The sequence below is a fragment of the Aspergillus caelatus genome (genome assembly GCF_009193585.1).
Source record: "Aspergillus caelatus strain CBS 763.97 unplaced genomic scaffold BDV27scaffold_169, whole genome shotgun sequence".
Lineage (NCBI taxonomy): Eukaryota > Fungi > Ascomycota > Eurotiomycetes > Eurotiales > Aspergillaceae > Aspergillus > Aspergillus caelatus.
The window spans coordinates 52,295-79,949 of record NW_022475432.1 but is presented as its reverse complement, the minus strand read 5'-3'; the positions used below and the strand labels follow the sequence as shown (position 1 = coordinate 79,949).

Genomic DNA, 27,655 nt, shown 5'->3' with positions numbered 1-27,655 from the left:
CAAAACAGCCCGTCAGATCACAGGTGAATGCTCTCTGTTATAACATCAATTTTCACTACTCCAGCTCTAAAAGCTCTCATTGTGAGAGAATGGTAGGTGATTGAAAAAGTCGAGAACTTCGGACGCGTCGCGTGCGCCCCATATATGGTGCAATTCCTTCAAAACTGTAGTCCGGCTATGAGGTAGTCTAGCCGGATCTAATTCTCGGGTTCCTAACTTCAAAAGCTGATATGCTTCTCCCATATCCGTATTAATTGTATTAAAAAACTCTTCCATTATCCTTTCCGGGTTCTTCTCCGGCCATGTAACCGTCCAACTGCTTATACGCTTCTCAGACTCCCAATACTCCTTGTTCAAAGGAAGTTTATCATTGATGGATGGAGTTGTGAAGTGGAGCCTCCCATGAATACACTCCATCGCCGCAACGCTCGATTTATCCCCTTTCTGAGCCTATTCATACTCTTCGCGCTCGGCACGGTGGCCGATGACGTTGAAGGCTGTCCCTCGGGGCTGGTGTATTCCCCCTTCGTTCCATACTTTCGTTATCCAGCTGACTCTGCACAGGCATGCTGGGGCTTCTCTATCTGCAACTTTGTGGAAGCCGACGGGGCGCGCAAACAGCAATACGGAGCAACCGCCCTTGTGATGGGCTTGGTGCCACTAACACTATGCAATATTGCCTGGCCCCGAGCTGCGTACTGTACTGGTATCTGCCCCGCTGCCATTCATCGCTGCCACGGCTGTTAGGGCACTGGGCTTGGAGCCCACCCTTGCGACAAATGTGGAAGAGGAGCGCATCTGGCATTGGCTGTCATGGATGCACACGGGGTGGCTCACTAATATCAAGGCGAAATAAAACATCACGAAAGCTCTATTTGTGACTGTTATCGTTGTGGCCCTCTTCGTCGGCTATGCCGCGTTGGCACTGGTGGAAGTATACTCTAAACGCAGTGCCCTCGGATGTCCGTATCCGATGTTTGGTCTGACGTAGTGTCTGGTGGGTATTATCCCGGGTGCGGTCCATAGCCTGTTTGTCAGCTGGCGGGAAGAGAAATCGGGGAGAGCGGCGCAGAGAGATGGCCGTGCAGAGAGTGGATGAAGCCTGGCCGGTCCAGCTAACGTGGGCTATTTATTACACTGCGAGCACTCTTGTGTTCACCTCAGTCATGGCGATTACGGTATTGGAGCTGTTCGTGTGGGTAGTTGTGATGTTTGCTGTGACTGGGGCCAGCCAGCTGCTCGCGCTTTACATCTGTTTGCTACTGAGAAACCCTGCCTCCTCTTAGAACTCGTGTTTATATCTGTATGGAGTTGAAAGACCATGGTCCTGTCAGTGAATGCGATACGAAGTAATGGTTGAGTGTGTGAACAAATATGAATCAGCTTAATTGAAGCTGGAGATTCATATCTCAATATACTTAATAACAAACGAGTACAAAAGGTGTGAACAAAAACTTCAACTCAGTGTCCGAATTAAGCAATCTCTATCTGATCCCGTGAGTGAACCGGCACTAAAGCTTTCTTGGATTGCGTATGCCAGAATTAGACGCACCTGCGCCTGTAGTGGTGCGGATTCCACGTAGAAGAGGATGACTATATCCAGTTAAAAAAGGCGAGCTAAGCTTCTACCATCGGCTCTGATAGATAGATAGATGTTAATGATACTGAGATTGCATCGGCATTACAGCTATGACAACACCTTTAGTAGTGTACAAATTCTGTCTACCTCTCTAAATCTACCTCGATTCCAATTTGAACGTCTGCGGAATTCGGCATGGACGCGCTGAGGTCCCTGCTCAATACTAAAGCTAATTGCATATATCTTGTAAATTTTAAGAACACCCCTTATCTCAGCATCTAAGCCCAGCTTTCCGATATGCTAAGTTCTCCATACCACTAACACTGCAATTAGACCTTCCTAGGCTCCCTTGTTATATTGCATTTAAGCAGTATATTAATCACCTACAAACAAAGTAAGGTAGTAGCCTGATAGTGGCAACTAGGTATGGAGACTAAAAAAGTTCATGATTAGGACTACTTCATCTATGTGTGCCATACCTATTTGGATCTCTACGAATTGATAAAGTAAAAAACCGAGGACTCCATATCCGTCTACCACACAGGCAGCAACTTGGCGCTTTGGAGATAGTCATGCTATACAAACTTTTTGTTGTGGAGGTAGTGTTTTCAAGATGGCGTTACCATATTGTAAACGCGCGACAATCAGTGACTCTCTCTCTACATTCGATAGTTTGTTCACAGGCTATTAAGCTTCTGGTGAGATTTGGATCGGCGACGAGTGCTAAAGTGGGGAAAGTCATTTCGAGGCGGATCAGAAGTCCGCCATATATTCTAAACCCTCATTAGCCTTAAGAACTTTGGTACAACTCCAAATCACAAGACAGATAGAAACGCAAATTTAAAGCTTATTCGAACCTTGGTTGATTAAGTCATAGTTTTCATTCCCCTCAGATCCTCCTCTGATTCTCTTTTCAATGCTATAGTCGTCCTTTCATATTTTGCGCCACTCCTGCAATGGACTAAGTCGAGAGCTCTGGCTAGAAATACAATCGCATATACGATCTTTCATCATCCGTCACAACAGCATCATTTTATTCCTGGTGGCTAACCTATCCTTCTGAAGCTTAACCTCTTAGTGGCATGACATGACAGACGTCAAAGGGCTAGACCGGCCTTGACTGTTCTAGTTTTACTCTTCCAGAGGGATCCTTGGCGTGAACATCGCTTGCGGTAAAGACGTTTTGCATAAGGTTGCCACACGATATGCAACGTTTCTGCAAGCATACCTTCAGGTATAAAAACACTGAAGGATCCTGTCTCAGGTAGCCTTCTTGTACCCTGTACACAAAGACGTTGAGATCATTAAGTCTTCGTCGTAAAGCTCGACTTACACTTCACAGGCTTCCGTTATAACCACAACATTTAAAAAAGATGCATTTGAAGACCATCCTTGTCGTCCTGGCAGCAGCTTCCACGGCATCTGCTGCGTGTACCTCTACCGAGGTAGAAACATGTTCGAAGGAGTGCACTTGCCATTGTACTTTCACCCTCGCAGTGGCAAGCAACAATCCCGGTTGTCCGAATCCGCCAAACAATCACTTTAATTGCCCTGCGGGCCAGCCATTTACCAAAACGGTGGGCTGTGGTGAGCCATGCGATTGCGAATCAAGCTGCCCAGGACAAGCACCAGCCCCAATTTGCAGTGTGGGCCAACCTGCTTGTGATCAGGACATTAGCAGGTGCGGTCAGCCCACCTGTGCCTGTTAATTAGCAAGTGTAAGTTCGTGCTCTCGTTTATCGATGGAAGTTGTAGTCCCCCTGAGAGAAAGGAACTGAGTCCTTAAAGGTCAATGGCGAAGGCTAGGAGGCGAAGTGAAGGAACCCTATAGAGGAGAGATAACATCAAACCTTGCAAAAAGGGAAAAAAAAAAGGGTTTGTGTATGTGAACTTGGGGAGGACGATATTGTTTCTGCGACTAGTATGTATGTGACGTCTATCGCACTCGAAACGCAATTGGAATGGAGCTTTCTCTCGTTTACTAGGATAATAGTCTTGAGTATCGCTGCTAGGTTAGTGGAATGAACTGCAACTTCTGTCTTGGAATTGGCTCCTACCTGAAGGATGGTAATGCCAGGGTAATAACCAGCTCTGTGATTGAATATGGCGGTTATACGCCACTTTCATCATGACTCAAAATTAGAGAGTTCTTACTATAAATACGGTGGCGGCTTTTGGGCCGCCACAACTAACGTCCAATTATTGCACGGTCGAGCCGGGAGAGGTTCATTACATCTCGGGTACTTTGGAGCTTATCAACCACGGTCCACTAACACCAGTGAATTTAACTAAATATATAAACAAAAATAGCTATTTACTAGGGCAATTTGAAATATTATGTCCAGTTATCCCCCAGCTACTACAGCGGCTATGAGCTCGCATCATCCAGGCTGTGGCAGACAGCAATCACTTCTGGATTCATTTCCCCGAGGACTGACCTGAGTATCTCAGTGAAGACATCTATACCTCAGGTGCAAGCCCTATCTTGGGTGTACGGTGTGTGTGAAAATGTGATGTGGGGTTAGAACATACAATGCTGTGTTCATTGCTGATTCACAAAAGAGAGTCCCGGGGCCTAGGGTGCATGCTATGGTCCACAAGCGTGTTCCCGTATCTCGAAACTGATGAAATTCGTCACAATGCCCTCGTGGTCGCTTTATAAGTTGTCCCCGTCCAATCAAGTGGTGTTTAAGTAATGCTTCCAATATCTCCATAGCACCTCGAGTCTTCTCAAGGGTCTTCTAATATCCGATGTGGAGCTTTAATGCTCTCGGAATTATCCTTAGGAGATATTCGGAAGAAGAAAAACTTGATATTTGCCATATACTGAGTCCTGTTGGGTACTGGTGTGCAATTATATACTTGCTAAAAACCTTTTCCGTCGTGCTGGGGATTTCTTCCACTGTCGGGTTGGCGGAATCCTTAAACCAGTAACCACGTTGCTTACCGTGCCGCAACATATATTCAGGTGACGTAGGTATAGTCATCATCATAGGTCATGTGAATAGAGAATACATTTCAGCGTTTTGTGGTAAAAGCCTGGAATTACAGTACAGACCAGATATCTACATAGGAAAACCAAGTGGAACTCGAGAACATACCAGTCATATGGGCACTTGACGTCGGAAGCAAATGAGTTGCGGCTGGTGAAGGAATTTCCCCGAATGAAGAGCAGGGCAGTAGTAGCTTATGAGCCTGTGGGTATGAAACTCATTTGAGGGATAATCGGCTATTTATGGCTGCGTCGTTTATGAAGCTCGTCCATCTCCAGCGTACCACGTATGGTGGGGTGCGAAAAGATCGTATTGGTTCCCGTGTATGCCTCTGTATATCGTTCCCTTCTATGTACCTTGCCTGCTCTATACATGATATATTGGGACCGCCCATGCCACAGTAGTTCTAGTGGTTCCACTTGCGATCTTTGAATAAAGCGCTCCACAAAGATCAACACGATCCTTTCACACCCCATCTCAGTAATAGTGATATCAATTTCAATCATATGAGCCATAGTAGAAATCGACGAATAGAAGCTTGTCTACAAACTTCGTTTAGTGGGATTGAACGATTGTACTATGAAGACTTCTAAATTAGCCAATATATGAGATGTCGTGAACAACTGAGCCGTGGTGGCGACCTCCACCTGTATCCAAGGTAACTCTACATGTCCCATGCAAAACAAGTCATTCTTGAACTATGGGCCCCACCAGCCATTTTTCTAGAGCGAGCATAACACTAGTATCATCTGCCTGAACCAATGATTTGGCCATCCACCTTAATTTCTCAGATGTTCAACATTAATCCACGAAATATGATTCAGCTGTTGGCATTGGCCAAAAAGAAACCAGCAAGTGTACACTCACTACAAGTTTTACCTGTCAATAAATGTTACAGTATACAGTAAATTAAGCATTACCGTATGTCGCAATCACTACATCCACAAGGAAACATTTTTGCAATCTAGAGAGTGTACCCAGTTGTGGGTTTATTGGATCATAGAGCTTATATTACAGCGAGCTGCGATATTAGCATATCTAGCCCTCCCTTTCATGCTTTCTACAAATCCTAAGCCGTCAGATCACTAATTCATTCCATAAAATTTGTAGCAGTGGCTTTGGGATGAGTTTCATAACCATCAACAGCTGGGTTCCTATACCGAGGCGAATTCAAAAGAAGTGAATGAATTTTGCTGCGCAAAGTGATTTAATGATGCCTTGTCAGTCAAACTGTGAGAACCCCAGACCCACCCAGGCTCAAACCCGTGTGGTGAATGACATAGAAACAACAGAAGAGCATCTGTTTCCTGTTTTCAATCTGTAGTAAGGGAAAACAGCCATTCTACGAGTACTTAGTTGAAAAGGTCAAGAAAAATATAAAACAGTAGAGGCAACAGTGGGAGTATGACTGTTGACATATAGTAGTGCAGTATGCGACGAAAGAAAGGGACTGCTAATTATATCTGACTAATCAAACTATAGCATTCGAATTGTATAAAGTTTGCGTCGAAGTAGGTTAGAGGGGCACGATCACGAATACCTGGCAAGAACCTATGGGCGGGTAAGCGTTCCTTGAAACCAAAACTCGCGCTTGGCGAGGTTTAGGGCATGCTTATTAGCCTGCTATTAGCTGGTCCTAGCAAGGTTCAAAAGCTACAGATAAGTGCGTTACGGCATCTAAGCATCCATAGAAGGAAGCTTGAAAGAGTAGTCATACATACATTTCTTGAGGAAGTTCTGTAGAAGTATCACAAAAAGTCCATTGGAGCAGCTGCACTGTACCTGGTCCTTTCATGATCCAGTATTGCCTTGTATAATCTGCTTGTATCTCGTTCAGAACCCAAGTCGACAGGTTGCAAGCCTTTCCCCAGGTGCTGCATCTGCATAAGCGCTGCAACAGAACTAAGATGGAAGTTATTCGTGTCAATCTTGATCGGAGGGGCTGTTTCGACACTTCCAGACAAAATATGCGAACATAAATGAGGTTCTTGGCATAGGGGCCGTGCTAGGCCTATGCCATCTACCTCCTGCACGGCGCGTATCATACCTTTGACAGAGCGATATCCTCCAGTTACGTAAACCTTTGTCCGCTCCATCCTCTCCGAATAGATTCTCCCGTACTCTAAGAAGAATTGCAGGCCAGTGTCACTAGATTGCCCATCGAAGTTGTCATGTTTCCTCCTGTTAACTTACCCCCTCATGCTGTGGTATAGAAGTGACCTGCTTGCGACCGATTGTCCAATCCTCATAAGTGCCGCCGGACAATTCAACAAAATCGAAACGCATTTTCTCAAGTTCAATGCACAGTTGAACGGTCTCTTCCAAGTTAAACGCGCTCTCCTGGAATTCAACAGCGTTAATCTTAATACCAACGATAAAGGTTTCTGCCACTAGTTCGGATATTGCCTTTCGAATCTCGGATATCAGCTTCATTCTGTTCTTTATGCTGCCCCCGTAATTATCTTGACGTTTGTTTGTTCGGGGCGACAGGAATTGGCTTAGCAGGTGCCCATGAGCTGCTTGCAACTGGATACCGTCGAACCCAGCCCTTTCAGCATATGCGGCGGCATGAGCAAAACCCTCCACAATATAGTTGATGTCCTCCCTTTTTGCTTCCCGGGGCTTACCAAAATCAGCCCCAAAACTCCCTCCGCTCACCCCAATGTCGCTCGCACTAATTGGAAATGGTTGCAGGTATACCGGGGTCTGACGACCGGGGTGGCATAGTTGAGCAATAACGAGGGAGCCATGACGTTTTGTTTCCAATGCGATTTTACTGAATCTCTCAAATCGCAAACCCTCAAACGGTGCATCTATAGGTATGATAGGATCTCCGGCTGACACGAGATGCTGAGGATCGATCATAATATTACCAGTAATGATAACTCCAATGTCACCCTCGCCCCAGCGTCGGTACAGTATAAGTTGACGAGGTCAGCAGAAGGGATTCCACGAGAGCCAGAATCAGAAGCAGAGAAAGACGCCATGTATTCGGCTGTAGAGCTCTTCAGTAAGCGGTTTTGGGCCCACTTACCTGAGAATGAGAATAACAGACGGCGTCCCAGTAGGTCTGGGCCAATGCTCTCCGGATCAGTAGAAGATGCCATTTTTCGGTTTTTTTTTCTTTTTTTTTGTTGTCAGGTTGTGTAATAATACTTATAGGATGTGTTGATCACACGCCCACAGATAACCTCGACGCCCAATTTCCGCAGTAGGATTGTTCAAATCGCGGGATCAATGAATGTAGTAATAGACTATTGGACCTAGGTAGTTAAGCACCTTCCAGCACAACGTTGTCGTCCTCGCTCTAACCTTTACAGTTCTTGGGCTATTATCCGTTTCCTATTTTGCAGAGTCAATTTTGTTTTGTGTACCACCGCCCGGTGGGGTTCGAGCGAAGTGGGGACGAGAGCCACTTAAAAAAAAGGGTCGAAAAATCTAAGAACGTTCAACATATTCAACCAAACGTAGAATGATCACCATTTCTACCTTAAGGTGCTTATTTGGTTGTGTTCATTCTCCCAAAAAATGGCATAGGTTTTTACTTCTAAGGGATTCGCCTTCCTAGGGGTATACGATTCCTTTCAACAAAATGAATTCTCGTAAGACATGATTAAGGGACTATATTTTACAGCATGATTGCAAACCTGGTACAGAAGACAGTGAACATGTTCAACAAATCAATATTGTCTTCTCTAGTACCTTAACTTGCCCCTGGCTCTTAGGTATTTCACCAAGCTTTCTGCATATGATGTCTTAGAAGACTCGGTCTTAGTATAAATGCTTGAAACGCAGACTTAAGCCTCCCCAGCACTTTTCTTAGTGCCGGCCTTGATTGATACCGACCACGATTTACCTTCTAGAAATATTCCTTTTCTAGAGAGTACGAGTGTATCCAATTGAAAATCACCTTTCACAATGACTGGAATCACTGCAATGATCAAAGCGGCCATTCTGTGAGTACTTGATTAATATGTGAACGAAAGAACCGGTAACTGAGTGAAATAGAGTGCCGCATATGGAGGTTAACAGGATGAATTCTGCCCGTGTACTCCAATGCTTAAGCGGAGAGAAGAGGTCCCTCGGTCTCTATACGCTTGGCTTCTCCTATTAATGCGGAGATGTACCTCGGCTTCGAAGAAGCATGGGAAGACCTTAGGGACTGGATTGCCAAGTATCCCTGCAGCTCAGCTAGTCCCACTTACGAAAAGAAAATCTCAGATCTCTCAAAGCTTCTTAGCATGGTCGACCTTTATCGGACCGAGCGGCTTATAGAAGATCTTAGGAGACTACACTCCTCTTACCCCACCATAACCAATCTGACTACCAATGAGTCGCACGACATGCACATAAAAGACGTCATCAAACGCCGCATAAATGAGAACCCGCACAAACTGCTCGCGTACGTCTGGGTACTCTACTCGGCTTTGTTTAACGGCGGCCGATTTATTCGCCAAGTGATACTCAAAGCTGGACCCGAATTTTGGGGTCTAACCACGGATGATGAAATTCAATCCTTTCCACCTCCTTTGTCCTTCTGGGCAGTTAATAATGACCCGGAGTTCCGCGAAACTTTTAAATCTTGCGTGAACGAGGCCGGTGAACTTTTGACTTTGAATGAAAGACAGGATGTGATTCAATAATCGGTCTGGATCCTTCACAGGTGCAAGGAACTGACCGAGGAGCTTGATGAACGAGCAAAAGTATATAGAGATTCTTGACAGCCTGATGGATGACTTGAACGCGGTCCTCTAGAAGGCTTCAACCACATGTGCAACAATAGCCAACGAGGCGGCACGAATTTAATCAATATATGGATTGGGAAAGCTATGTATGATATATAGAAGAGCCTCTCGATAAATCAAAGGGTCTTGTTTCCATTCCATTATATGTATGAACAAAATTAGAATATTTCGCAGGAGCAAGTGCCTTGTGATGCATCTGAAGCACTCTGTACGGCAGTTCGAACGAGATATACATGCATTATAAAGATAACAAAACACTACTCTCGAGGAGGAATTCCATAGGATAAGAGCCTTATATCTTGCGATTGAGAAAGGATCCAGAGAGATGGTTGAGATTTTTTTTGGGGAGCTTCAAAATTGGTTGATAATGAGGGTCAACCGCCCGCGGGCTATGCGGAAGGGAGGCATCATATGTTCTTCGAAAATTAAAAAAAAAAAAGAAAAAAAGAAAAATCGTCCCGATGAATTACCTCTATGAAGCAACGTACTGTACAGTACTAGTTACACATACTGCTACCTAGTAGGGCGTAAGATCTTGAGGCATAGAAGACAGCGATTGAAGACCCCTCAAGAAGTCGATCTCTTCTTGAGCTCGATTCAGTGACCTGAGAAGTCAGCCTGCCCTTCTCAAAATGTTGCTTAAATGGAAACCCTGGATTCACTATTTCATACAGGGAAATGAAAGTCATGAAGGAGGTATCTAGCCACTCAAGAAGGGCTGCTCTACATCCTCAGCAGGATCAATTATTGATAGTAATTTGAAACCCCAAAGTTCGCCAGACGCAGATTCTTGGTTTAGGAAAAGTAAATTGGCCCCTACTCACAGATCATGCGAAGATGCCCAAGATTCCCAAGCAATTCTTGGCCCCTTCGAAATAGTAGGATTAAATCAGAAACACCATATACCTCTGGCATTAGTTGATATACACCAAACTTTCCTGCCCTTCACAACCACGAATCTCAGCAGTTTATACCTGAGCCTCAATTTTAGTATCACCAACGAAATTTGGGAAAGGAGCCTTGGCCTTATATATATGTATAAGCAAGACCTGCCCTGCCTTGATCATAAATTGTATTACAATCGACGAAAATAATTCTAAAAGCGGAAGAGTTTATCATGGATCACCAATCTCCTTGGAATACCGATATACATCTGAATAGCATAGGAGAGACAATCAACCATGAGATACTCGGACAAACGGAATGGGAATTCGAGTCCGACTACTCGGAGCCCGGATTCAATGATGAGAACTTCCTCGGCAACCAGGGGCCAAATAGTCCAGCTTGGGAAAATAAATACGCCAACTATGAGCTTTTAGACTCAGATGACTCATTTGAGGGAGACACTGCAAATTCGGTGAGCGCTCTCTGGGCTACTATAGTGAAAAGCATATTTATGGTGTTTACTCTAGGTTGTTAGCGAAGAGACTGACGGTATAACTATTCTTGGCGAACGAAAAGTTGACATAGCCAGTGGTAGAAAGACTCAGTTTCTTGTGCAGTGTTGGGTTGACGAAAAGCATATGGAATTGTTTATTGAATTGATGAGAATGTCATAACTTTGACCTTACACTAAAATTCAAAACCGGCGCACAAGGTCTTGTATCTTTGATTGTTTCCCCAACCCTATTACCAAGAACCACTAAACTACATGTGAATAGGTAGCGGAACAACTATATTCCTACCAAGTATACTGTATTGTATATACTTGTAACATACCATCCCTAGCTATGGTACATGTACAGACCTTGTATGACAGCTATCTCATCGCTGATAAGAAACCTTATTCTAGTTTTGTACATGGCTGATTTTCATGGTGGATCCCAACCCCGTAATGGAAAGTAAACACTACCGCTCAACCGAGTATTTAGAGGATTACGTGGTAAATCCATTTACAGCGAGCTTGCCTACAGCCATAATCAAAACCAGCTTTACCGATTTGTACTCTTCCATTTACTCAGGGCCGAGTTGCCAAGACGCTAGCCCAAAAATTGAGTGCATATTAGTGGACTCTGCAATGCAACATGCATCATTGTCCTAGGCGGAAAAGTGCATCCATGTGATAATAAGCTTGACGTGATTGAATCCGTAGAAATAATAAGGCAGCAGAAATCGTTATTAAGGTACAGCTCGCTAAATTGCTGTAGCTAAACTTGTGGTTTCCTTCTACCAATTTGTCATGGGTATCGCATGAGATTCTCATCGATAGACTGAAAAGCATTGCCAGAAAAGTTATCTATCCTAAATAGTTCCTTTTGGTTTCTGCATCTTATTCACACTGTTAATTTACCGGTGTAGATGGCTATCTATCATTTCTTGAACTTGACTCTCGCCACTAACGTCCCTGTTGGCATCTTTGTTGGCATTACTAGTATTGGGAACCGGGGCATAAGGACGCGAAATACTGTCACGTATAGGGTGGGCTGTGCCAGTTTGAATTGGACCGTCATCAGTCGTTTTCTCGGCTGCAGACAGAGCCAAATCACCCGAGTCAGAATACCTCCGTTCCTTTTGTTCGTAAGTAGCTGCTCTGTTTTGATTATCACAAACATATCCTGGACTGTTGTCTGAGCAATCCACCATGACGTAGTCTTCCAAAGAGGCGGACGCGGCGTTTCTCATCTCCGGAGAGAGTCTAGGAATTCGTCAGCTCAGTGTTCTGTGCCTCAATGATGATGGAATAATATCTTACCTGGGAATGGTATTTCTTATCCTGTCCTGCTTCCATGATGATGGTATGTAACGTATACGGTTGTTGTCAATCGTGAGGAATAAAGAATGATACCAATTAGTATTGTACTTATAATTCACTTGTCACCAAAGTGAAATGATGTAGTCAGCCCCAAGGATTAGATCTCAATCGAATCATCATGTCATCATTGCCTTTCCATCCATGGAACATTGCACTCCTCTGAGTTAAATATGGAAGGTCACGTGTCATGCCTGAAGCTTTTTCGAACAATATGGATAGATTAGTCGGAGTAATCTATCAAAATAGACGTATTGAGAATGTGGCACGTACATTCAGTCACAATAGCTCCTATGGAGCTAAAGTACCTACCCGTCGTTCTTGGATTGTCACTAACGTCAATGTCCATCAGATGTGTATGGCTCTCAAATTAACAGTGCATAAGGTTAACCATGGAGTAGCTTTGATTATCGCAAAATTAATCTGCTGAGAAGAAATAACCCAAGAGAAAAGAGAAAAGAGAAAACAACAGAAAAAAGAATACAGACAAAGGGCGCAGAAGCGTACATACACTGTCACTTTATTTTTTTTTTTTTTTTTTTTTTACAGAAAAGTGAAATATTGGATCGCAGGTTTGTTATTCCGGCCGAGAACTATTTGAAGACCCAAGGTTCGTTCACCTTCATCCACCGAAGCACAGAATGTCTAACCAACTATTATTGTATATAAAGAGTAAAGATGCCTCTTAACTCATTATCATTTTATGTATTTTATTTCACTTCTTACCAAGTCTACCAGTTTGTGGGATACCAAATAGCCTTTCCAGATCACACATAAAAGTAACAGCCCCTTGAGCAAAAATGATCCAAGAAAGCTACCAGAGCTCACGAAGGTAAAACAGATCCCATCCAAAATTTATGCCAATATTCTGTGGATTCATAGGTTGACTAACATACACACTTTGCAGTAATGGTGACCGAATCTACGAATTTAGCGCCCATGACAACTGGCAGGGAAGACCAACTACAAACCCTCATAGCCCTGCTAGCACTGCGGAGAATGTGGATTATTACAGAGGATTTCTGAATCAACTACTGGACTTATTACAAAGTGAGGATCAACCGGCAATAGATCGAGTGATTAGTCTCATACGATCTGGCGCATCTCAAGAAGAGGTTTTTGCGACGATCCAGAGCACAAATAAATAGTGTGAAAGGAAGCTACTTACCACGATTTTGCATACGGAATCTTGTAATTGCACTTGATTTACGCTATGGATAGTTCTTTTCAGTGGAAACGTATCACCTCCCGTGGGTAGGATGATATATTGCTAGATACAAGTTCTAAAGTACTAAAATCTCATGGCCATGTCTCTCATTGGGAAGCCTTTATGTTGATTATCAGGCCTTGACATAGCTAGTGAGCAGATATCTTCCTATGAGTTCCTTCTGTACCTCACTCCTACATCCAAATAATACTATTTTAATGTAAGTAATTAAATTTTTCTTTGTCAATACGGCACTAAAAGCAGACATGTAACAGCCAACATCCATCGATGTGTCCAAATCAGATGTGGAAAAGCAGCTCCATAAAAGTACTGCAAGTAGAGCCTCATTCGTCCTTTCCACTAGATTCCCCACATATAGGACGTTGGATATCGTGTTGTAGATACCCTTCGATAGTATTTTTGATATCCTCTTTTGTTCCTCCATCTCGGATCAGGCTGACAAGCTGGTTTACATCTGCATCATCACACTCACAGATAACTTGATACAGTTGATGGAAAAATGTGCGGTGATATTGAAGCTCTTGCTCCAATTCCCTGAGATATATCTTCTTACGCTTGTCATGTAGCAGATTAATGACACATTCACGGTTATTAAGGGTACACTGTTCGCATGGCGTATAACCGTTGCACTGGGAAGAGCAGGATGTCAGAACTATTTGCTATCATTGTTCAGCGAACTTATAGATAAAACAAAAGCCACCTTTATTCGCCGCCTGCGACACTCGGTGCACGCGGCAGACGATCGAATTCGTCTCACACTGAACGGCTCAACGTCCTTCTCTTCGCTTTGCTGTACGTATTCAGGGCGTGGCTTAAGAGGAGGCAAGGCTGGAGCACACTCTTCTCGCGACATACTCTAGAATATTCGATAGAATTCGTTATGAGCGAATAAGCAGAGAGAATTCAGAGGATAATGGGTATATATTCAATCCCAAATAGGAAGGAGTTGCTCCGCAGATCAGCCACCGTGTCTGGTTAGTCTCTTTGAGATGTGGATACAGGAGAAAGTCTGACATCGAGGTGGTTTGAAGCTTACTAAGCGGTTAACTAGTTAGTTAACTAAGTGCTGGCTGAGAGATAAACTAATACGGACTAGTAAGGTATAGGTGGGGATATAGGTGGAGTATTAAGAAACAAAAGCGATTTGTTTTGGCGAAACATGTAATATAGTATTATTACTGTAATGAGTGATTTGAATACCATACAGTATCTCATCAAGGGTTCGGAGTATCTCAAAAAGAGGTTAGTCTATTCTTGGCGTAGGGTTGGGAAACAATTAAGAGGATACAAGACCCGGGCGCTGGTTTTGAATTTGTGTATGAACGCCCGTACATATTTCCTTCATCGGTCCAGATCTGAGTTCGCCGGTGTACACCACATCAAACCATTTAAATCTCACTGTTGCACGCCCGCAGGAAACTGTACCAAGCCTGACATGTTATTGTCACAAAGAGGAGAAATGGAGAAGTAAAGATGGAGAATGTAGAGTGAATTCCCCTTGTTCAGGGAGAAGGCTAGAAAGAGAAAAAGAAATAAAACAGTCAACTAAACTCACCAAAGTCATAATTTCCCTCCCTCTCCATAGCGTCGTGGCTTCTACAAGAATATCTATTCGCTGGGAGGGCTACTGTACCATACAGTTCTAGTGAAGACGTTGAAGAAGCATCTAAACGGCGTCGTGCATCTGAGAGCTCTCTGTAATCTACAGAAATGCGATAACAATAACGAACACTGGCTGAGATGACCAGAAAACCACCAGCCAAAGCGTTTGTCAACCAGAAACTGTTTACCATTCAGCTGGTGCAAGGACCCTCCACGATATACTGTATTTATTAATTTGTGATTTTCAAGAAGTATTACGAGGGTTGCACGCTGCTCAACAACACACAGTGCTGGGCTTCGGCTCAATGCACCCTAGATACCCATTTATGATAGCTCTCACCACGAGCTAAGCCTCAAAGCGCGTGACAAACAAGAGTGGTAGCAAAAATCGCATAATGAACCAGCGTTGATTAGAAAGGCAATATGCAAACTACCGCCTCGGGAAGTATGCTTCTGATTCAAAGTGATACGGGAGCACATGTAAGAAGCAAAATTGTCTCTTTATTCTCCTCTCTTATCTTTCATTTATATAATAGGCCCTGTACTTGGCCATAGAAAGATTTCTAGGTAAGTCAAGCTGCACTACACATTCCTAATGTCTTCTTACCCAAGATGTTACTTAACAGCTTCCAGCTTCACCTAGGTTGGAAACACAGACTAGTAGTGGTTGTGACTGCTAGCATTGTATTATGGTTTTTGGGAAAGTACCTTTCTTTCCTGATCGGTGATGTGAGTAACAAGATTACCTGTTACCTCTAAGCATTCTTATCTGACAGAAGGGTAACTTTCCTAGTTCTAATATTTCGAGCATATCGATATTTCGGGATTTTGCAATGATGGCAATATTCAAGACCTCGGGTGCGAGAATATAAGGCAAACTGGTCATATTAGCGCGCAAAGAAGCATCCCCTTGCATGACAACATCACCCAGATAGCTAGTGCTTTAGCGTCCCATCCCATGGTACGCCTTAACGAAAATAAGGTATCGGTGCCTGGCAAGGTAAATCCCAATCGCTGGACCCAATTCGCTGGTGCAGGGGTGTGGCTCCCCGAATACAATGTCTATCTTGTTGTTTCCCGTGTGGTATACACAAGGCCAGGTGTTTCATGGCCCACAATTAGCTTCCTAAGGGGACAATTATTTGACGAAAACTGGAACCACCTGGAAAAACATACAATAGAGTGGTATGGCACCAAGATGTATTTTCCCATGGTATTTGAGATACCAGCAGTGTGGTGGGAAGAGGGGGGCTTCTTCGGTCCAGAGGACCCTCGAATAATCTTAGACGAGGGCGTCCAAGGTGCCGAGCCGCTTATTGTCTTTAACATGATCTCGGATGGTGCAGGAAGTCCACGAGCCATGTGGATCCATAAACCATTCTCGAACATTACGACGATACTGACAATACGCAACGAGGAAAGAAGGCCCGTGGAGAAAAATTGGGCCCCTTTCTTTCATAACGAGCCCAGTGCAGGTAAAAGAACCGAGACCAATGAGTATCTGCACTTTGTGTATAGTCTCAGGCCTCTACAGGTGCTCAGCTGTATGATTAGGAGTGGTGAGTGTGACTGGGTGTTCAGACAAGAAGTCCCAGATGCTTTAACAGAATTGCATGGAGATACACGAGGAGAAATGCGGGGCGGAACGAACTTTATGCCAATCCCTATAGATGGACATTCGGACATCCAGACGTACATCGGTCTTCCTCGAACGCATCTTAATTTCTGCAATGCTGGTGCAACCTACCGTCCAGAAATAACGGTACTCTCCGGCTTCCAATCCAAGTTCCACATCGCATATGCCAGTGTTGCAACCGAATTCGGACACACATTGCTTGATGAGGATCTCCTCAGTAATCCTTGTACCAAGGGTAATATCTTGATACCTAGCAGCATTGCACGATGGGTCTACAACTCCAGGGAAGACATGATGGAAGTGTCATTCAGTATAGCTGACGAAAATATTCACATCCTCCGCCTCTACGGAGTGTTGAGTTTCATCCGCAGCCTGCCATACTATAGCCGGTTCTTAGCATTTGACAATCCACATCATGACGACGCCTCTCGCAATTTTCGCTGGTCTGTGGTAGGGAACGAGGTAATAGCATGCTCTGTAGAAGCAGCGGCTAATTCAAGTCGAGCGGACTCAATTCTTGCAGAAATAGGTGAATTGTCCAAGGCACTAGAGCAGATTCGCATTTAGAGATACTTTGTGTGGCTGGAGCGGACCGACGAAATCAATGACTAAATGGCACCGATAGATGCATACTACCTGGCCAAATTATAAAACGTCAGGAGGCATGGGCTAAAGGTTTACGTACAGCATTCTGATAGTACATGTTTAACAACTACAGTAACTTTTGCTGCCGCCGGAACTATCCGGATCGATTCATTGGGAATTATCCTGATACGGTGCTGATGACCGAGTATGATTACTATTCAAACAGATTCCCTAGAAATGGTTATATCCTAAAGCATAGCTTGTCCTTGAAATGATATTAGGGGAAATTCTCTACATATCTCAAGTCAATTATTCCCAGGCTCGACCAGAAATGGATTGAGTACAGACGGTTGACACTTCTTGTAACACTTATTGACGTTTCCAGTATGTATAGGTACCTTGGACATCATAGTGCTTGGTTAAATTCAATAGATTGAGAAAACATGTTCTGGCTATGCTGAACAGAAATTGCAAAGTCCTCCAAGGGCTGTGAATCTAGATCTCTCATGCCTGGGTCTAGTCCAAGCACCCCGCCTCTTCTCAGTATACTGTTCTAAGAACTCGGCTTAGATGCTCTTCATTATTGGAATAATTATGTACGTTAGGGAAGAATTGGTCTCCCTTACTGCACCTTAACCAGCCTTACAGGGTCAGTTATTGTAGGTTTCAGTGCTCCAGGGTTCTATTGCTGCTATGCAGCAGTCTTCAATTGATAGAGTGAAGCCTGTTCGCTGCCTTGCAGGGAACTGTAGTGGAAGGCACTGCTTCTGTAGGGTGACATTCATGACAGCCTTGACTATTGGGATTCCGGTACATAATAGGACCTGCGAGGTTTGGAAGAAAAGGAACATAAAAAGAATCTTATAGTGAAAATACGCTTACGAGCGCTCTATTCGTGAGAGCTACATTATCATAGTAATTTACTGTACTGTATAGTATTATTTTAACACTACCCCCGTGATTCTCCTTTTACAGCTGCTAATTGTTCATAATAATATCAACCAATATAATCTCCCACAAGATGCTAAATAAAAACATCGATAATCCGCACACGATTCGATATTTTCTGTGAGGTTTGAAGGCTAACACCTTGTGATTGTACACGTAGATTTGATAACAAAAATTGTGACCATCTTCTGGAGGTCACTCTATAACCTTGTTAAACAACTGGGGTTCTAATATGCACTCTAGTTTTGATACTACGGTGTATCAAAGCATCAAGTGAAAGTTCTGTAGCTGCATATGGAGTATCAATAAAGCATAATTCATGTCAAACCCTCTGGTTTATTTCATGAAATAGGGCTGGAGTATGAGATACTCCTCAATTCTGGGGTGGCCGCAAAAAAAACACAATGATTATCAAGTTAACCACCTTTGAAGCACCTCCAGAACATATCTTCCCGCTAGACTAGCCATAATAGCCTGTGTCTCTCTGCAAAATTTACATATATATGGACACTAGTGTGTAATCGGCGTATTCACAATATCTAAAGAATCACGAACTACCTTCTGTGATACTAGCTGTTACAATGACCACCTCTAGTAACCAAAAGCGTACTTTCTGGAGGAATAAATGTCGAAGGGCGCTTGCAGAGCATATAAGTAAGGTACCCATTGTTACTCATACCGACATCGCAAGCCCAGATCTCAAGCGGTGGGATAAAATAGTTCGAAGCACAAACCCCATGATTATTAACGACAGGAATGAACAAGAGACCATATGTTAAATAGCCTTCATCAGGATGCTGACGTAAAATATAGGCAGTCGACTTGGCTTTGAGATTCCACCTGATAAGATCCGCTTGCAGCCACGTGACGAAGATCCATACAGATGGCATGTTGCTGATCACCTAAAGCCCCTCTTCAAATCAAATTTAAGCAGTGGCAGTGTTGGAAATTTTCAAAAGATCTGCCATGCCTTGAAAGCCCCAGACCTAATAGAAGCAATACATCCGGAGGCTTTGCAAAATGACCAGGACCTTGAGGTATATATGACTATATCCTACTCTTTTCTTATATTTAGTTGGCTAATTATTTCAGACCGAGAAACAAAACTCAGTCCCCAGTAGCAGCTTCGCAGCTACGATACAAAGGCTCGAGAAAGAAAAGCAGGACGTGCTGGCTGATAGCCAACGACTGTGTGAAAAGCAGGAACAGAATCTCTTAAGCGCTCGAGTCGAATGGGAAGCAGAGCGTCGGAAGCTACAGGAGGAAATATCACGGTGGAAGGATGCCGTATCGTCCTATGACCTCAGGGTTCAAGAGTTGAAAAGGGTAGTCTGCCCTGCCCTGGAAACACTAAACCTTCATTTACCTGGGCTGTTCGTTGCGATTCATGCCGAGCAACACTTGGTGGATTAGCAGCATCCGAGAAGTGATACGCGTTGAAATTTATATGAGGCTGCTTTGCTTAGCTTAGTTTCATTTTATTCTTCCACGTCATCTTATTATGTGTTCCGAGTTTTTACGTTTACATTGAACGTGTTCCCATCGTCGTAGGAGTTCAAAAAAGTTCTGGGAAGAGAGCCCAGCAGGAATCGAAGTCTCCTGCCGCTGTATGCTTTTTTTCTCATGAAAACATTCTGTAATATGAGTTAGCGGTAGCTTGTTGACATACTTAAAGCACTAAAGCCATTGCATTATAGACTATTTTTGTGTCAGTTCTAACTTAGTAGATATTAAACCTATTCTTTCCATTTAACCTATCTTTCGGTTTTAGTAATATTACAGTAGATAGCTTTCGTTTATGTTATTGGTTGCTGATCTTGCTTAAAGATGTCTCTAAATACACAGTTTATACAATACATTATACTATCTTGGCAATAAATGTCAAGCTCTTCGGACATTTACCATTCCCATCGCACAATAAATATATTCTATAATCATAATATCGCTTCATCTTAAGCTCGAAGGGGCGAAACCATAGCCTCTTCACCATTATTTGCCTTTCTGTCAAGAGTTCTGAAGGCCAAATGCCAATGTATATACCATGGTCCAATAATTCGTGACCTGCCGTGTTTAAAGACCCATCCTTCAGAAATACCTTCAGCAGCCCTAGTAAGATTCTTGATTTCTTCGTGCGTTCGTGTGCGAAGCATTGACACAAAACCATCAATGCCCAGGGCCACCCAGATCACAAACATAAAGCACATTTGCAAGAGAGATCCCTGGAGTAGTGCGTGCATGAAGGGTAGTGGAGAAATAGTAGTCACACACCAGAACAGGAACGTGGTAAGATCTCTTTGGAGGAACTCGAAAATTCTATAGCACCGTTAGTCCGGGTTTCTGGATGTCTTGTTGCAAGACATACATATATGCATCTGTAAACTGCATCGCACTGTGCAAAACCTTTTTGGCGGAAGCATCATTGAAATGATGAAACGAAATGTTAAATATCCGGCACTCCTTGCCAGATGTAACTTTTCCCAGCTCTGCCGCATCGACAGAGTCCTGGATAAAGGAAATATTTTTCTGCTCTTTCTTAATAGCCTTCCATTCCTCCACACGGGGCTTGATATCAGCCAAGATGAATTGCACCGAATGACTGTATTCAGTTCCAAGAGCCTTCTCAATGGCCGGGATAGGACCCCCCGCTCCGGCACAGGGGTCGACAAAAGTATATAAAGAAGCGTTCGGGAGGTTCTCAAGGATGATATTTGCAGCAGCCTCGGCGGCAGTGTGTCTCACGGCGGGAATGCGGAAATTCCAGAGTGCAGTTAAATATGTTTGAATGAATTTTACCACAAATTCAGGACACCAGGACTGATCTTCTATCTCAAACAGATGGAAGCGAGGAAAAAGAGCCATGTTGAATAATGGTACTGTAAGGTCGAGTCTTCCTAGATGTCCTTTGACTGCTCACCTGCTTTATAAATATGTATTCTCATATCGAGATACTGCACAGACTCAAGCATATATTACAGCTTACAATGTACAGTTGCAAGTCAGTTGTCTGAACTGCCTTGCCATCATGCTACAAAGCTACTCTTTACTGTGTGCGAGAATTGTTCAACAGATACAGTGCCTTCCCTACCAAAATTCTTTTGGTTTTGAAATTCCAGAAGTGGGGACACTTTGTCATACGGTAAGAGGGAATATTGATAGGTAGGGAAGATTTCCAAGGCACTGTAGTATTTTTTGCAAATTGTTTATATGATCAACGGTTTGCGGAAAGAGTGTGCGTGCAGATTCGCATTTGTTCGCATACGCTACTCTGGACCTAACTAGGCATTGTGCGGCGGACCCATTCGACTAACAGTCGATGTGATTGGCTATGTGACGATCATACTGTTTGTCAATATCACACAGTACCTCTAGAAGAATCACCCAACGAGAGTATCATGAGCACGCAGATCTTACTTGTGCATTTGAACAAGTTAATATCTGAGCGAGCAATCAAATTTTAGAAGAGACAGACTCAGAGGATCACTAAGGGGGAAAAAATGTAGAGATGGAAAGATTAAACATCAATCTTACTGGAAGACTGCGTTATTACCAGTTGCACAAAGTACTCAAAGCAGTGTCTTCACAGACAGTGTCTATCGACGTTTGTGACACTGTAAAATACGTTCAGCAGCATCCTCTGGTCCTGTGCGCCTTGTCCAATGTCTTGTTCAACGATAATAATGGTGATATCTGATCATAAAAGGCAGTTCTGATCCTTTCATTTCTCCGGATTTGATTTAAAATCGTGAACCGTCGAATATGTTTGAGCAGTGGACCATTGAGCGGCGGTATTGCAAGGTCTCATGCAGTCGAAGTTGTTTGAACTCCACAGCGCACTGGGAAAAATCCGAAATAGCCAAACATAACGAGAATGAAAAAGACCGACCACAGTCCATAGCACGAAATGTTTAGAAACCGGAAACGGCCGACCGCTTGTCGTGAGGTGTTCAACAGGGCATTAATTTTCTCCTCCTTGATTGTCTCCTCCTGGGCTTTTTTTTCCCTTCCCCACTTTTTTCAGCTACCCAATCAATTTCCCTGTAATTTTCATCACTTTCCAAATATGTCTTCCCTGCGGTATCCCGAGGGGACATTGGTTTTCTCCTCTTTCTCCTCCTGTGTTTTTTCTTCCCTTCCCCACTTTTATCAGCTACCCAATCAATTCCCCTATAGTATTCAGCCCTTTCCAAATACGTCTTCCCTGCGGTATCCCGAAGGGAAGTATTTGCTCCTCTTTGGACGAGAGTTTGGAATACACCTTTTTGACAACCCCAGATGGCGTGCCATAAAGCTGTATTTCCAAAAAATATTGGTTTTATCAATATTTGCGCCTCTATCAAGGAGGATATTGACGATATTCTCATGGCCATGATAGGCAGCGAACATAAGAGCTGTAGCGGACTCGTGATAGCAAAGGCTATCAATAGCTGCTCCACTGTCCAGCAATATGTTAACTGTATGGTGATGACCCCCAATGGCAGCCAACATTAGAGGCGATTTGTTTTCTCTATCCTCACAATTTGGCTCCGCTCCTGCCTCGACCAACATTTCCACAATGTCGTTATGTCCTTTTCCAGCAGCTAGTGACAGCCCACTCATACCTTCGTAATTTTTATACGTGGCGAGAACCCCTTCCTTGAGCAGTATCTTGACCAGGTCAATATGGCCCCCGTCACAAGCCAACAAAAGAGCTCTTTCGCACAGTTCCCTTTTCCGGTTGGCATCTGCCTCTTCGAAGTTGTAATATCTTAACGCAAGCTGGGCAGTCTCCACTATTCCCTTCTCACCGGCCCACAGAAGTGCTAATTCACCGTGTTTCTTGTACAAGATATTGTTGGTCTTGTTGCGAATGTATTTCGATACTCTCGTAAAGGAGTTCAGGTCTTCTTTGGAGTCCAAGTATTCGACAATAAGAAGCAAAAGCTTGAGAGGTAGTTCCAAATGCATGGTAGGGCAAATCGAAACGGGTTCTAACACCGCAGCACGTTGAGTAGAGTCGAAAGACTAGAGAGGAGGTAAGCGAGATTGAATAGTATCTTTCCGCATTGAAGCAAGGAAAAAAGTGCCAAGATGGTTCGCTCGAGGGCCACTAGTAGCAAGTGATTTCTGATGGGCCAGATCAACATGTCTGGAAGACGCGCAAAACCCGTGAAGGTATTTGAATACGGGTAATATATACCAAATTATATGTTTTTATGTGATATGGTGTGTATTAAATTGGTATTTCTGTAATATACAGCCCCCTGGGTTCTTGGCGGGTTCGTGGGTACCTGAGAGCCGTGGTCACGTGACTTAACGACTGTAGCAAAACTAGCAACATAATGTGTAAGAGTACAAGTACGTACCCCAATGGTATGCCTCTTGCATGGGGATACAAGCCTGTGGCTCTTACATGAACCATAATAATCACATATTCGTCCAATGGTAGCCCAAAAGTTCGTGCATATAGATCTTTCAGCCCTGACCATCTGCCCCACACGATACCTTTTTCCGTTCCGTCCCGCCCTTTCCTTCTCAGACGAGAGACTCTTCTGATCATCAGCCTGGGGCGTAGCACAGTACCAGAATAAGTTCTGCGAGCTACTAGAAATATTGGATTGGTCATTGATGTCTTCCTTATTCTTTAATTCTGCGTCGGCATATCGAAGTGGGACACATTAAACAAGCCAGCATTGGTAACATATCGAGTAGCCTTCTTTCTAAACATAGGATAGACTAGCCTATAAGCACAAAGACGCTTCCCCCCCACCTGTGCTGTGGCGCCTTTTTAGCGGCCTTTACTGACTGTTAATATCCATAAGCTAACCAAACCATCGCAGGAGAATATCGCATTGCCTACGCAAGAGGAGTCGCTACCCAAGGGAAATGTAAACCCGACTACATCAATCAAGCGATTGCTGCCCGCAGTAGACAAGGCTGATACGACTAGCGGCTGAACCTGTACCACTCCGTGGATAAAGTGGAGGGGCCCGCCTTTCGTACGGTAGTCTCCTATCTTTCCCTGACCCGAAGATAATACGTTAACCCCATCTGTTTTGGCCGATCCCTGTTCAGCTGCAGCCGAAGGAACTACCTATACATTACTTTGTGGTGACTGCAAAGAAACTTTTTAGCTTACTTTACTACTTATCGTACCAAATGGCCCGGGGAGCTGGACAAGGACTTCCAGCCATTATCGCAGAGCCTTACGGAGCGGATCATTAGTAGGAATGTACAGCAGCCTGTATCGGGACTTCTGCATCAAACAAAACGATAACTGAAGATCCAATCAAGCTTTTCGGCAACAGCTCGAAATGCGTCAAAGAGCCCCACGAAGGCTAAAGAAACACTTCCTAGCTGCTCGGACTTCTGATAGAAAAGTAACGTCACATGTCTTCTTAGAGGTCGGAGGACTAAATTCATGGCTAGCATATTTCCTTGCAACGGAAGAAAAGTCTCATATCAAGCGGCGACACAATAGATCCACCACGCTTGCAGCATTCCAGAAATTATCATCACATGACAAGACAGCTGTCGCAAGAAAGGTGGCAAGTGTGCATCCGCATGCCACTGTTTGTACTGCTATTCGGAAGATATCCCAAAATTTTACAGATGATGGTATATATAATAAATTTCTTTTTTCCTCATTCTTTCTAAAATAATGTAGGACTCTTAGAACCTACCCTCAATGAACCTCAACCGTCCTCACCAACGAAAGACTCGACCAGAGATCCTGCCATATCTTCCTTAGAGACGACAAATTGACCCGAACGTGGGAGTGGATGAGTCCTTGGCATTGCCGATCTGTACTAGTAATGAGCAAAAGTATTAACTATATGCACAGCTCCACATGGCATTTACATCACGTGATATACGGGCGCGTAACGGCCCTTTGGCTGGAAGCTACACCTTGTTACTCCACCCGAAACACTCTCTTGAATGAGGTGGACGCTATACAGATGTACTGATGCTACTACACCCAGATTCACTTAATATAGCACATACTGTTATTCTTTGTCTCTCTGTCATTCTATCCCCTATTCTAGCTTTGACGACTAGTGATTCTGAACGAGGTTATATTCCAAGGAAGAATAGCCTAACCGCCTTGTTGAGTGATATCGCGTTCCCTTTTGGGGTGCATGTCCAAACAACCCCGATTGAAGCTACCCATACATGATAGCTTATGTCGAACACATGGCCAGCGGCAGCTCACCGGATTATAAGGCCCTTTATCTGAGGGCGGAGGAAGACAAAAGAAAGGCCGAGGAAGACAAAAGAAAGGCCGAGGAAGAGCGAGACCAAGGACGAGAACGAACACGACCAACGACCTTTCTCGAGCTCCTTCGCTTGTGCCACACCCTTTTCTCGCTGTCGTTACGAGCCGAAGCCCCGTCTCGCTCCACGACTGGGAAAATACCACCTCCAACCGGGAAATATTGTCCGTTACGACTTCAGCATTGGGAAGATTGTGCTGCCAGACAACAGGAGATTTACCGCTCTGTTTGCGCCTATCTGGCACCTCCAGGAGAGGCTGCAACACAGCTGTTCCTATCGCGCATAGTGCTAGAAGGCTTTGGGGAAGAATTTAATAAAAGGGCAATAAGCAGCGAACAAGACCTGGAAAGCTATGAACGATTTGGGGTGGAAAATCATGTTCGTGACATTATCGCACAGCTCTGCAAGATACCGGCCGCTCGAGAGGAATTTGGCCTGAGCGATGGAGTCAAGTTTGACAATCATGCAAATGCCCTCGATCCACCCGAGACTGACCCATCCCTACCGACTACATACCGGCGTTCTAGACCAGATCAATTTTGTATACGCCGGATTGACGGTGAGAGAAATACCCTTCTTACCACAGTCGAGTATAAGCCGCCTCATAAGCTGTCCGTTGAGAACCTTCGCGCAGGATTGCAAGACATGAACTTTTGGGAAGAGGTGGTCCGACCGAATTCTATCCCCACGGAGGAGTCGGCGAAACTGGCGTATAATGCAGCCTGGCTGACCGGATCCGCTGTGACTCAAGAGTACCATGTGATGATTCAGGAAGGACTCGAGTACTCATATTTGACGAACGGGTTGGCCTTGGTTCTGTTACGGGTCCCCTACGATGAACCGGGCACGTTATACTACCACCTCTGTGAGCCAAACGTGGAGATCGATCCAAATGACGACTGGAGCTTTGAACAGCCATTAACCGCCATTGCACGGGTATTGTGTCTCTGCTTGATGAGTTTTGGCGCGCCGGTCCGCGACCAGGCGTGGCGAAATCAGGCATCAAAGAAGCTGCCGGTCTGGAAGACGAGTTTCGATCATACCCGCTCCCAAATCCCGGAAAGAGAATTACGACAAAATCCGCCGAGCTCCGAATATAGTCCCTCGGTGAGTTCCGGACGGACGGTCTCCGAGTACCTCCCGTCGTCCTCTCCGGTGGAACCTACGCAACAACGTCGAGTACCGACTCGGTCTCGAGCCCAGTGCGCGCCGAATACCATGGAACGTGAGGATTCTCCAGACTCGGATACGGACTCCGCTCCCGGCGGGCGGAAGCGTGGCTTCAGCCAGGTTACATCATCTCCATCGTCGCCATCGGTGCAGCGCTCGGCCCGTCAGACTGGGAGCCAGCAGAATGAACGCGGCCGATACCAACACAACGCTCAATTCTGTACCCAGCAATGCCTGCTTGGCTTGCAGCGAGGAGGCACGCTGGATGACCACTGCCCGAATGCCGAGCTCCATCGACAGGGTGGAACCAGCAACCAACACCTGATCGACGCCAAGGGTCTGGTTCGGCAGCTTAAGCAGCAACTGGATGAAAACCTCGACCGCGATTGCACCCCGATGGGAGGCTGTGGGGCATCGGGAGCGCCTTTCAAAATCACATGCACCGCGTATGGGTATACGGTCGTCGGTAAAGGAACTACGTCTTACCGGTGGAACGAGGTCAAGCGAGAGGCGGATATTTATCGTATACTTCGGCGAGTCCAAGGCCGAGCAGTCCCAGTCTTTCTCGGCACAATCGACCTGGCCATGATCTACTTCCTCGAAGGGGCTGGCCGGATCCGCCATATGCTACTTATGGCTTGGGGTGGTGAACCCATCAACAAGTTGGAGGATGTTGGGTCGATCAGACATGAAATTTCGCGATCGCAGAAAGAGATTCGCTCACTCGGGGTATTACACCAGGACCTTCGGCCGGATAATATGTTGTGGAACGCCGAGCAAGGTCGAGTTTTGATCGTTGACTTTCATCGTTCGGAATTAGATGCCCGACCGACGAAAAAGCGAATGAAATCACACGAACAGCTCTCCTGCGGGGCAGAGGAACGCAGGCGAAAACGACACCGTCTGGGCTATAAATAAGATGCAATGAGAAATGCATGCCTTTGAATGAGTGTACTGTAGCAGGGCGCACGATCTGAAGATGAGGTTGTTGCTGCTGTTGAGCATGGATCGGTGTAGGGTATAATTCCCTTATCTCGTTAGGCCCTCATGGCTCAGCTACATATTTTTATTACCCAAGCCATATCGGCGGTCGATAAATCATGAGTGACTTTTAAGTACCTGGAAGATGCAGCGAAGGCGAACGGCTAGCCTGAGCCGTTTTAACGCCA

At 44.6% G+C, this 27,655-nt stretch overlaps 13 protein-coding genes across 13 annotated transcripts; 7 read left to right on the top strand and 6 right to left on the bottom strand.

The window, feature by feature from the left end:
- Positions 1-402: 402 nt before the first annotated feature.
- On the top strand, positions 403-856 carry BDV27DRAFT_160611 (uncharacterized protein; the record flags this gene model as incomplete). The annotated part of the gene is made up of 3 exons (XM_032073060.1): positions 403-513; positions 565-695; positions 748-856. 3 exons carry the CDS (start codon positions 403-405, stop codon positions 854-856), a joined length of 351 nt encoding a protein of 116 aa, XP_031924648.1.
- A 1,714-nt stretch (positions 857-2,570) lies between these two features.
- BDV27DRAFT_132945 (uncharacterized protein) lies at positions 2,571-3,625 on the top strand. Its single transcript, XM_032067985.1, has 2 exons — positions 2,571-3,297; positions 3,368-3,625. Exon 1 carries the CDS (start codon positions 2,953-2,955, stop codon positions 3,286-3,288), a length of 336 nt encoding a protein of 111 aa, XP_031924647.1. The 5' UTR covers positions 2,571-2,952; the 3' UTR covers positions 3,289-3,297; positions 3,368-3,625.
- Positions 3,626-6,320: 2,695 nt separating this feature from the next.
- On the bottom strand, positions 6,321-7,840 carry BDV27DRAFT_166799 (uncharacterized protein; the record flags this gene model as incomplete). Its single annotated transcript, XM_032074279.1, has 4 exons — positions 7,503-7,840; positions 7,284-7,470; positions 6,766-7,220; positions 6,321-6,692 (listed from the first exon to the last, which is right to left on the bottom strand). The coding sequence occupies exons 1-4, from the start codon at positions 7,677-7,679 to the stop codon at positions 6,321-6,323; spliced, it is 1,191 nt and encodes a 396-aa protein (XP_031924646.1). The 5' UTR covers positions 7,680-7,840.
- A 650-nt stretch (positions 7,841-8,490) lies between these two features.
- On the top strand, positions 8,491-9,293 carry BDV27DRAFT_147738 (biliverdin-producing heme oxygenase; the record flags this gene model as incomplete). The annotated part of the gene is made up of 4 exons (XM_032070796.1): positions 8,491-8,528; positions 8,581-8,657; positions 8,713-9,203; positions 9,243-9,293. The coding sequence occupies 4 exons, from the start codon at positions 8,491-8,493 to the stop codon at positions 9,291-9,293; spliced, it is 657 nt and encodes a 218-aa protein (XP_031924645.1).
- A 2,222-nt stretch (positions 9,294-11,515) lies between these two features.
- On the bottom strand, positions 11,516-12,036 carry BDV27DRAFT_132929 (uncharacterized protein). The gene is made up of 2 exons (XM_032067984.1): positions 12,010-12,036; positions 11,516-11,952 (listed from the first exon to the last, which is right to left on the bottom strand). The coding sequence occupies exon 2, from the start codon at positions 11,937-11,939 to the stop codon at positions 11,604-11,606; it is 336 nt and encodes a 111-aa protein (XP_031924644.1). The 5' UTR covers positions 11,940-11,952; positions 12,010-12,036; the 3' UTR covers positions 11,516-11,603.
- Positions 11,516-12,532, bottom strand: BDV27DRAFT_132927 (uncharacterized protein). Its single transcript, XM_032067983.1, has 3 exons — positions 12,340-12,532; positions 11,872-12,266; positions 11,516-11,825 (listed from the first exon to the last, which is right to left on the bottom strand). Exons 1-2 carry the CDS (start codon positions 12,413-12,415, stop codon positions 12,154-12,156), a joined length of 189 nt encoding a protein of 62 aa, XP_031924643.1. The 5' UTR covers positions 12,416-12,532; the 3' UTR covers positions 11,516-11,825; positions 11,872-12,153.
- Positions 12,533-12,726: 194 nt separating this feature from the next.
- BDV27DRAFT_132925 (uncharacterized protein) lies at positions 12,727-13,328 on the top strand (the record flags this gene model as incomplete). Its single annotated transcript, XM_032067982.1, has 3 exons — positions 12,727-12,893; positions 12,939-12,941; positions 12,972-13,328. Coding segments are annotated over exons 1-3 (269 nt in total), but the record flags the coding sequence as incomplete, so codon positions are not given.
- A 194-nt stretch (positions 13,329-13,522) lies between these two features.
- BDV27DRAFT_132922 (Zn(II)2Cys6 transcription factor domain-containing protein) lies at positions 13,523-14,268 on the bottom strand. The gene is made up of 2 exons (XM_032067981.1): positions 13,995-14,268; positions 13,523-13,923 (listed from the first exon to the last, which is right to left on the bottom strand). The coding sequence occupies exons 1-2, from the start codon at positions 14,145-14,147 to the stop codon at positions 13,618-13,620; spliced, it is 459 nt and encodes a 152-aa protein (XP_031924641.1). The 5' UTR covers positions 14,148-14,268; the 3' UTR covers positions 13,523-13,617.
- Positions 14,269-16,094: 1,826 nt separating this feature from the next.
- On the top strand, positions 16,095-17,099 carry BDV27DRAFT_160608 (uncharacterized protein; the record flags this gene model as incomplete). Its single annotated transcript, XM_032073059.1, has 1 exon — positions 16,095-17,099. The coding sequence occupies one exon, from the start codon at positions 16,095-16,097 to the stop codon at positions 17,097-17,099; it is 1,005 nt and encodes a 334-aa protein (XP_031924640.1).
- A 1,547-nt stretch (positions 17,100-18,646) lies between these two features.
- On the top strand, positions 18,647-19,478 carry BDV27DRAFT_160607 (uncharacterized protein; the record flags this gene model as incomplete). The annotated part of the gene is made up of 3 exons (XM_032073058.1): positions 18,647-18,719; positions 18,879-19,102; positions 19,158-19,478. The coding sequence occupies 3 exons, from the start codon at positions 18,647-18,649 to the stop codon at positions 19,476-19,478; spliced, it is 618 nt and encodes a 205-aa protein (XP_031924639.1).
- Positions 19,479-20,017: 539 nt separating this feature from the next.
- Positions 20,018-20,924, bottom strand: BDV27DRAFT_166798 (uncharacterized protein; the record flags this gene model as incomplete). The annotated part of the gene is made up of 2 exons (XM_032074278.1): positions 20,018-20,378; positions 20,428-20,924. 2 exons carry the CDS (start codon positions 20,922-20,924, stop codon positions 20,018-20,020), a joined length of 858 nt encoding a protein of 285 aa, XP_031924638.1.
- Positions 20,925-21,538: 614 nt separating this feature from the next.
- BDV27DRAFT_132919 (ankyrin repeat domain-containing protein) lies at positions 21,539-23,211 on the bottom strand. Its single transcript, XM_032067980.1, has one exon. The coding sequence runs from the start codon at positions 23,007-23,009 to the stop codon at positions 22,239-22,241; it is 771 nt and encodes a 256-aa protein (XP_031924637.1). The 5' UTR covers positions 23,010-23,211; the 3' UTR covers positions 21,539-22,238.
- Positions 23,212-25,235: 2,024 nt separating this feature from the next.
- On the top strand, positions 25,236-27,404 carry BDV27DRAFT_160604 (uncharacterized protein; the record flags this gene model as incomplete). Its single annotated transcript, XM_032073057.1, has 1 exon — positions 25,236-27,404. The coding sequence occupies one exon, from the start codon at positions 25,236-25,238 to the stop codon at positions 27,402-27,404; it is 2,169 nt and encodes a 722-aa protein (XP_031924636.1).
- Positions 27,405-27,655: the final 251 nt, after the last annotated feature.

Excerpts from the sequence above, each read along its gene's own strand:
- BDV27DRAFT_132919 (XM_032067980.1), bottom strand. The coding sequence starts at position 23,009 with ATGCATTTGGAACTACCTCTCAAGCTTTTGCTTCTTATTGTCGAATAC.
- BDV27DRAFT_132929 (XM_032067984.1), bottom strand. The coding sequence starts at position 11,939 with ATGAGAAACGCCGCGTCCGCCTCTTTGGAAGACTACGTCATGGTGGAT.
- BDV27DRAFT_132922 (XM_032067981.1), bottom strand. The coding sequence starts at position 14,147 with ATGTCGCGAGAAGAGTGTGCTCCAGCCTTGCCTCCTCTTAAGCCACGC. Across the intron at positions 13,924-13,994 it reads GTCGCAGGCGGCGAATAAAG|TGCAACGGTTATACGCCATG; the intron begins GTGGCTTTTGTT and ends TGCTCTTCCCAG.
- BDV27DRAFT_132927 (XM_032067983.1), bottom strand. The coding sequence starts at position 12,415 with ATGGACATTGACGTTAGTGACAATCCAAGAACGACGGGTAGGTACTTT. Across the intron at positions 12,267-12,339 it reads AGGAGCTATTGTGACTGAAT|CTTCAGGCATGACACGTGAC; the intron begins GTACGTGCCACA and ends TGTTCGAAAAAG.
- BDV27DRAFT_132945 (XM_032067985.1), top strand. The coding sequence starts at position 2,953 with ATGCATTTGAAGACCATCCTTGTCGTCCTGGCAGCAGCTTCCACGGCA.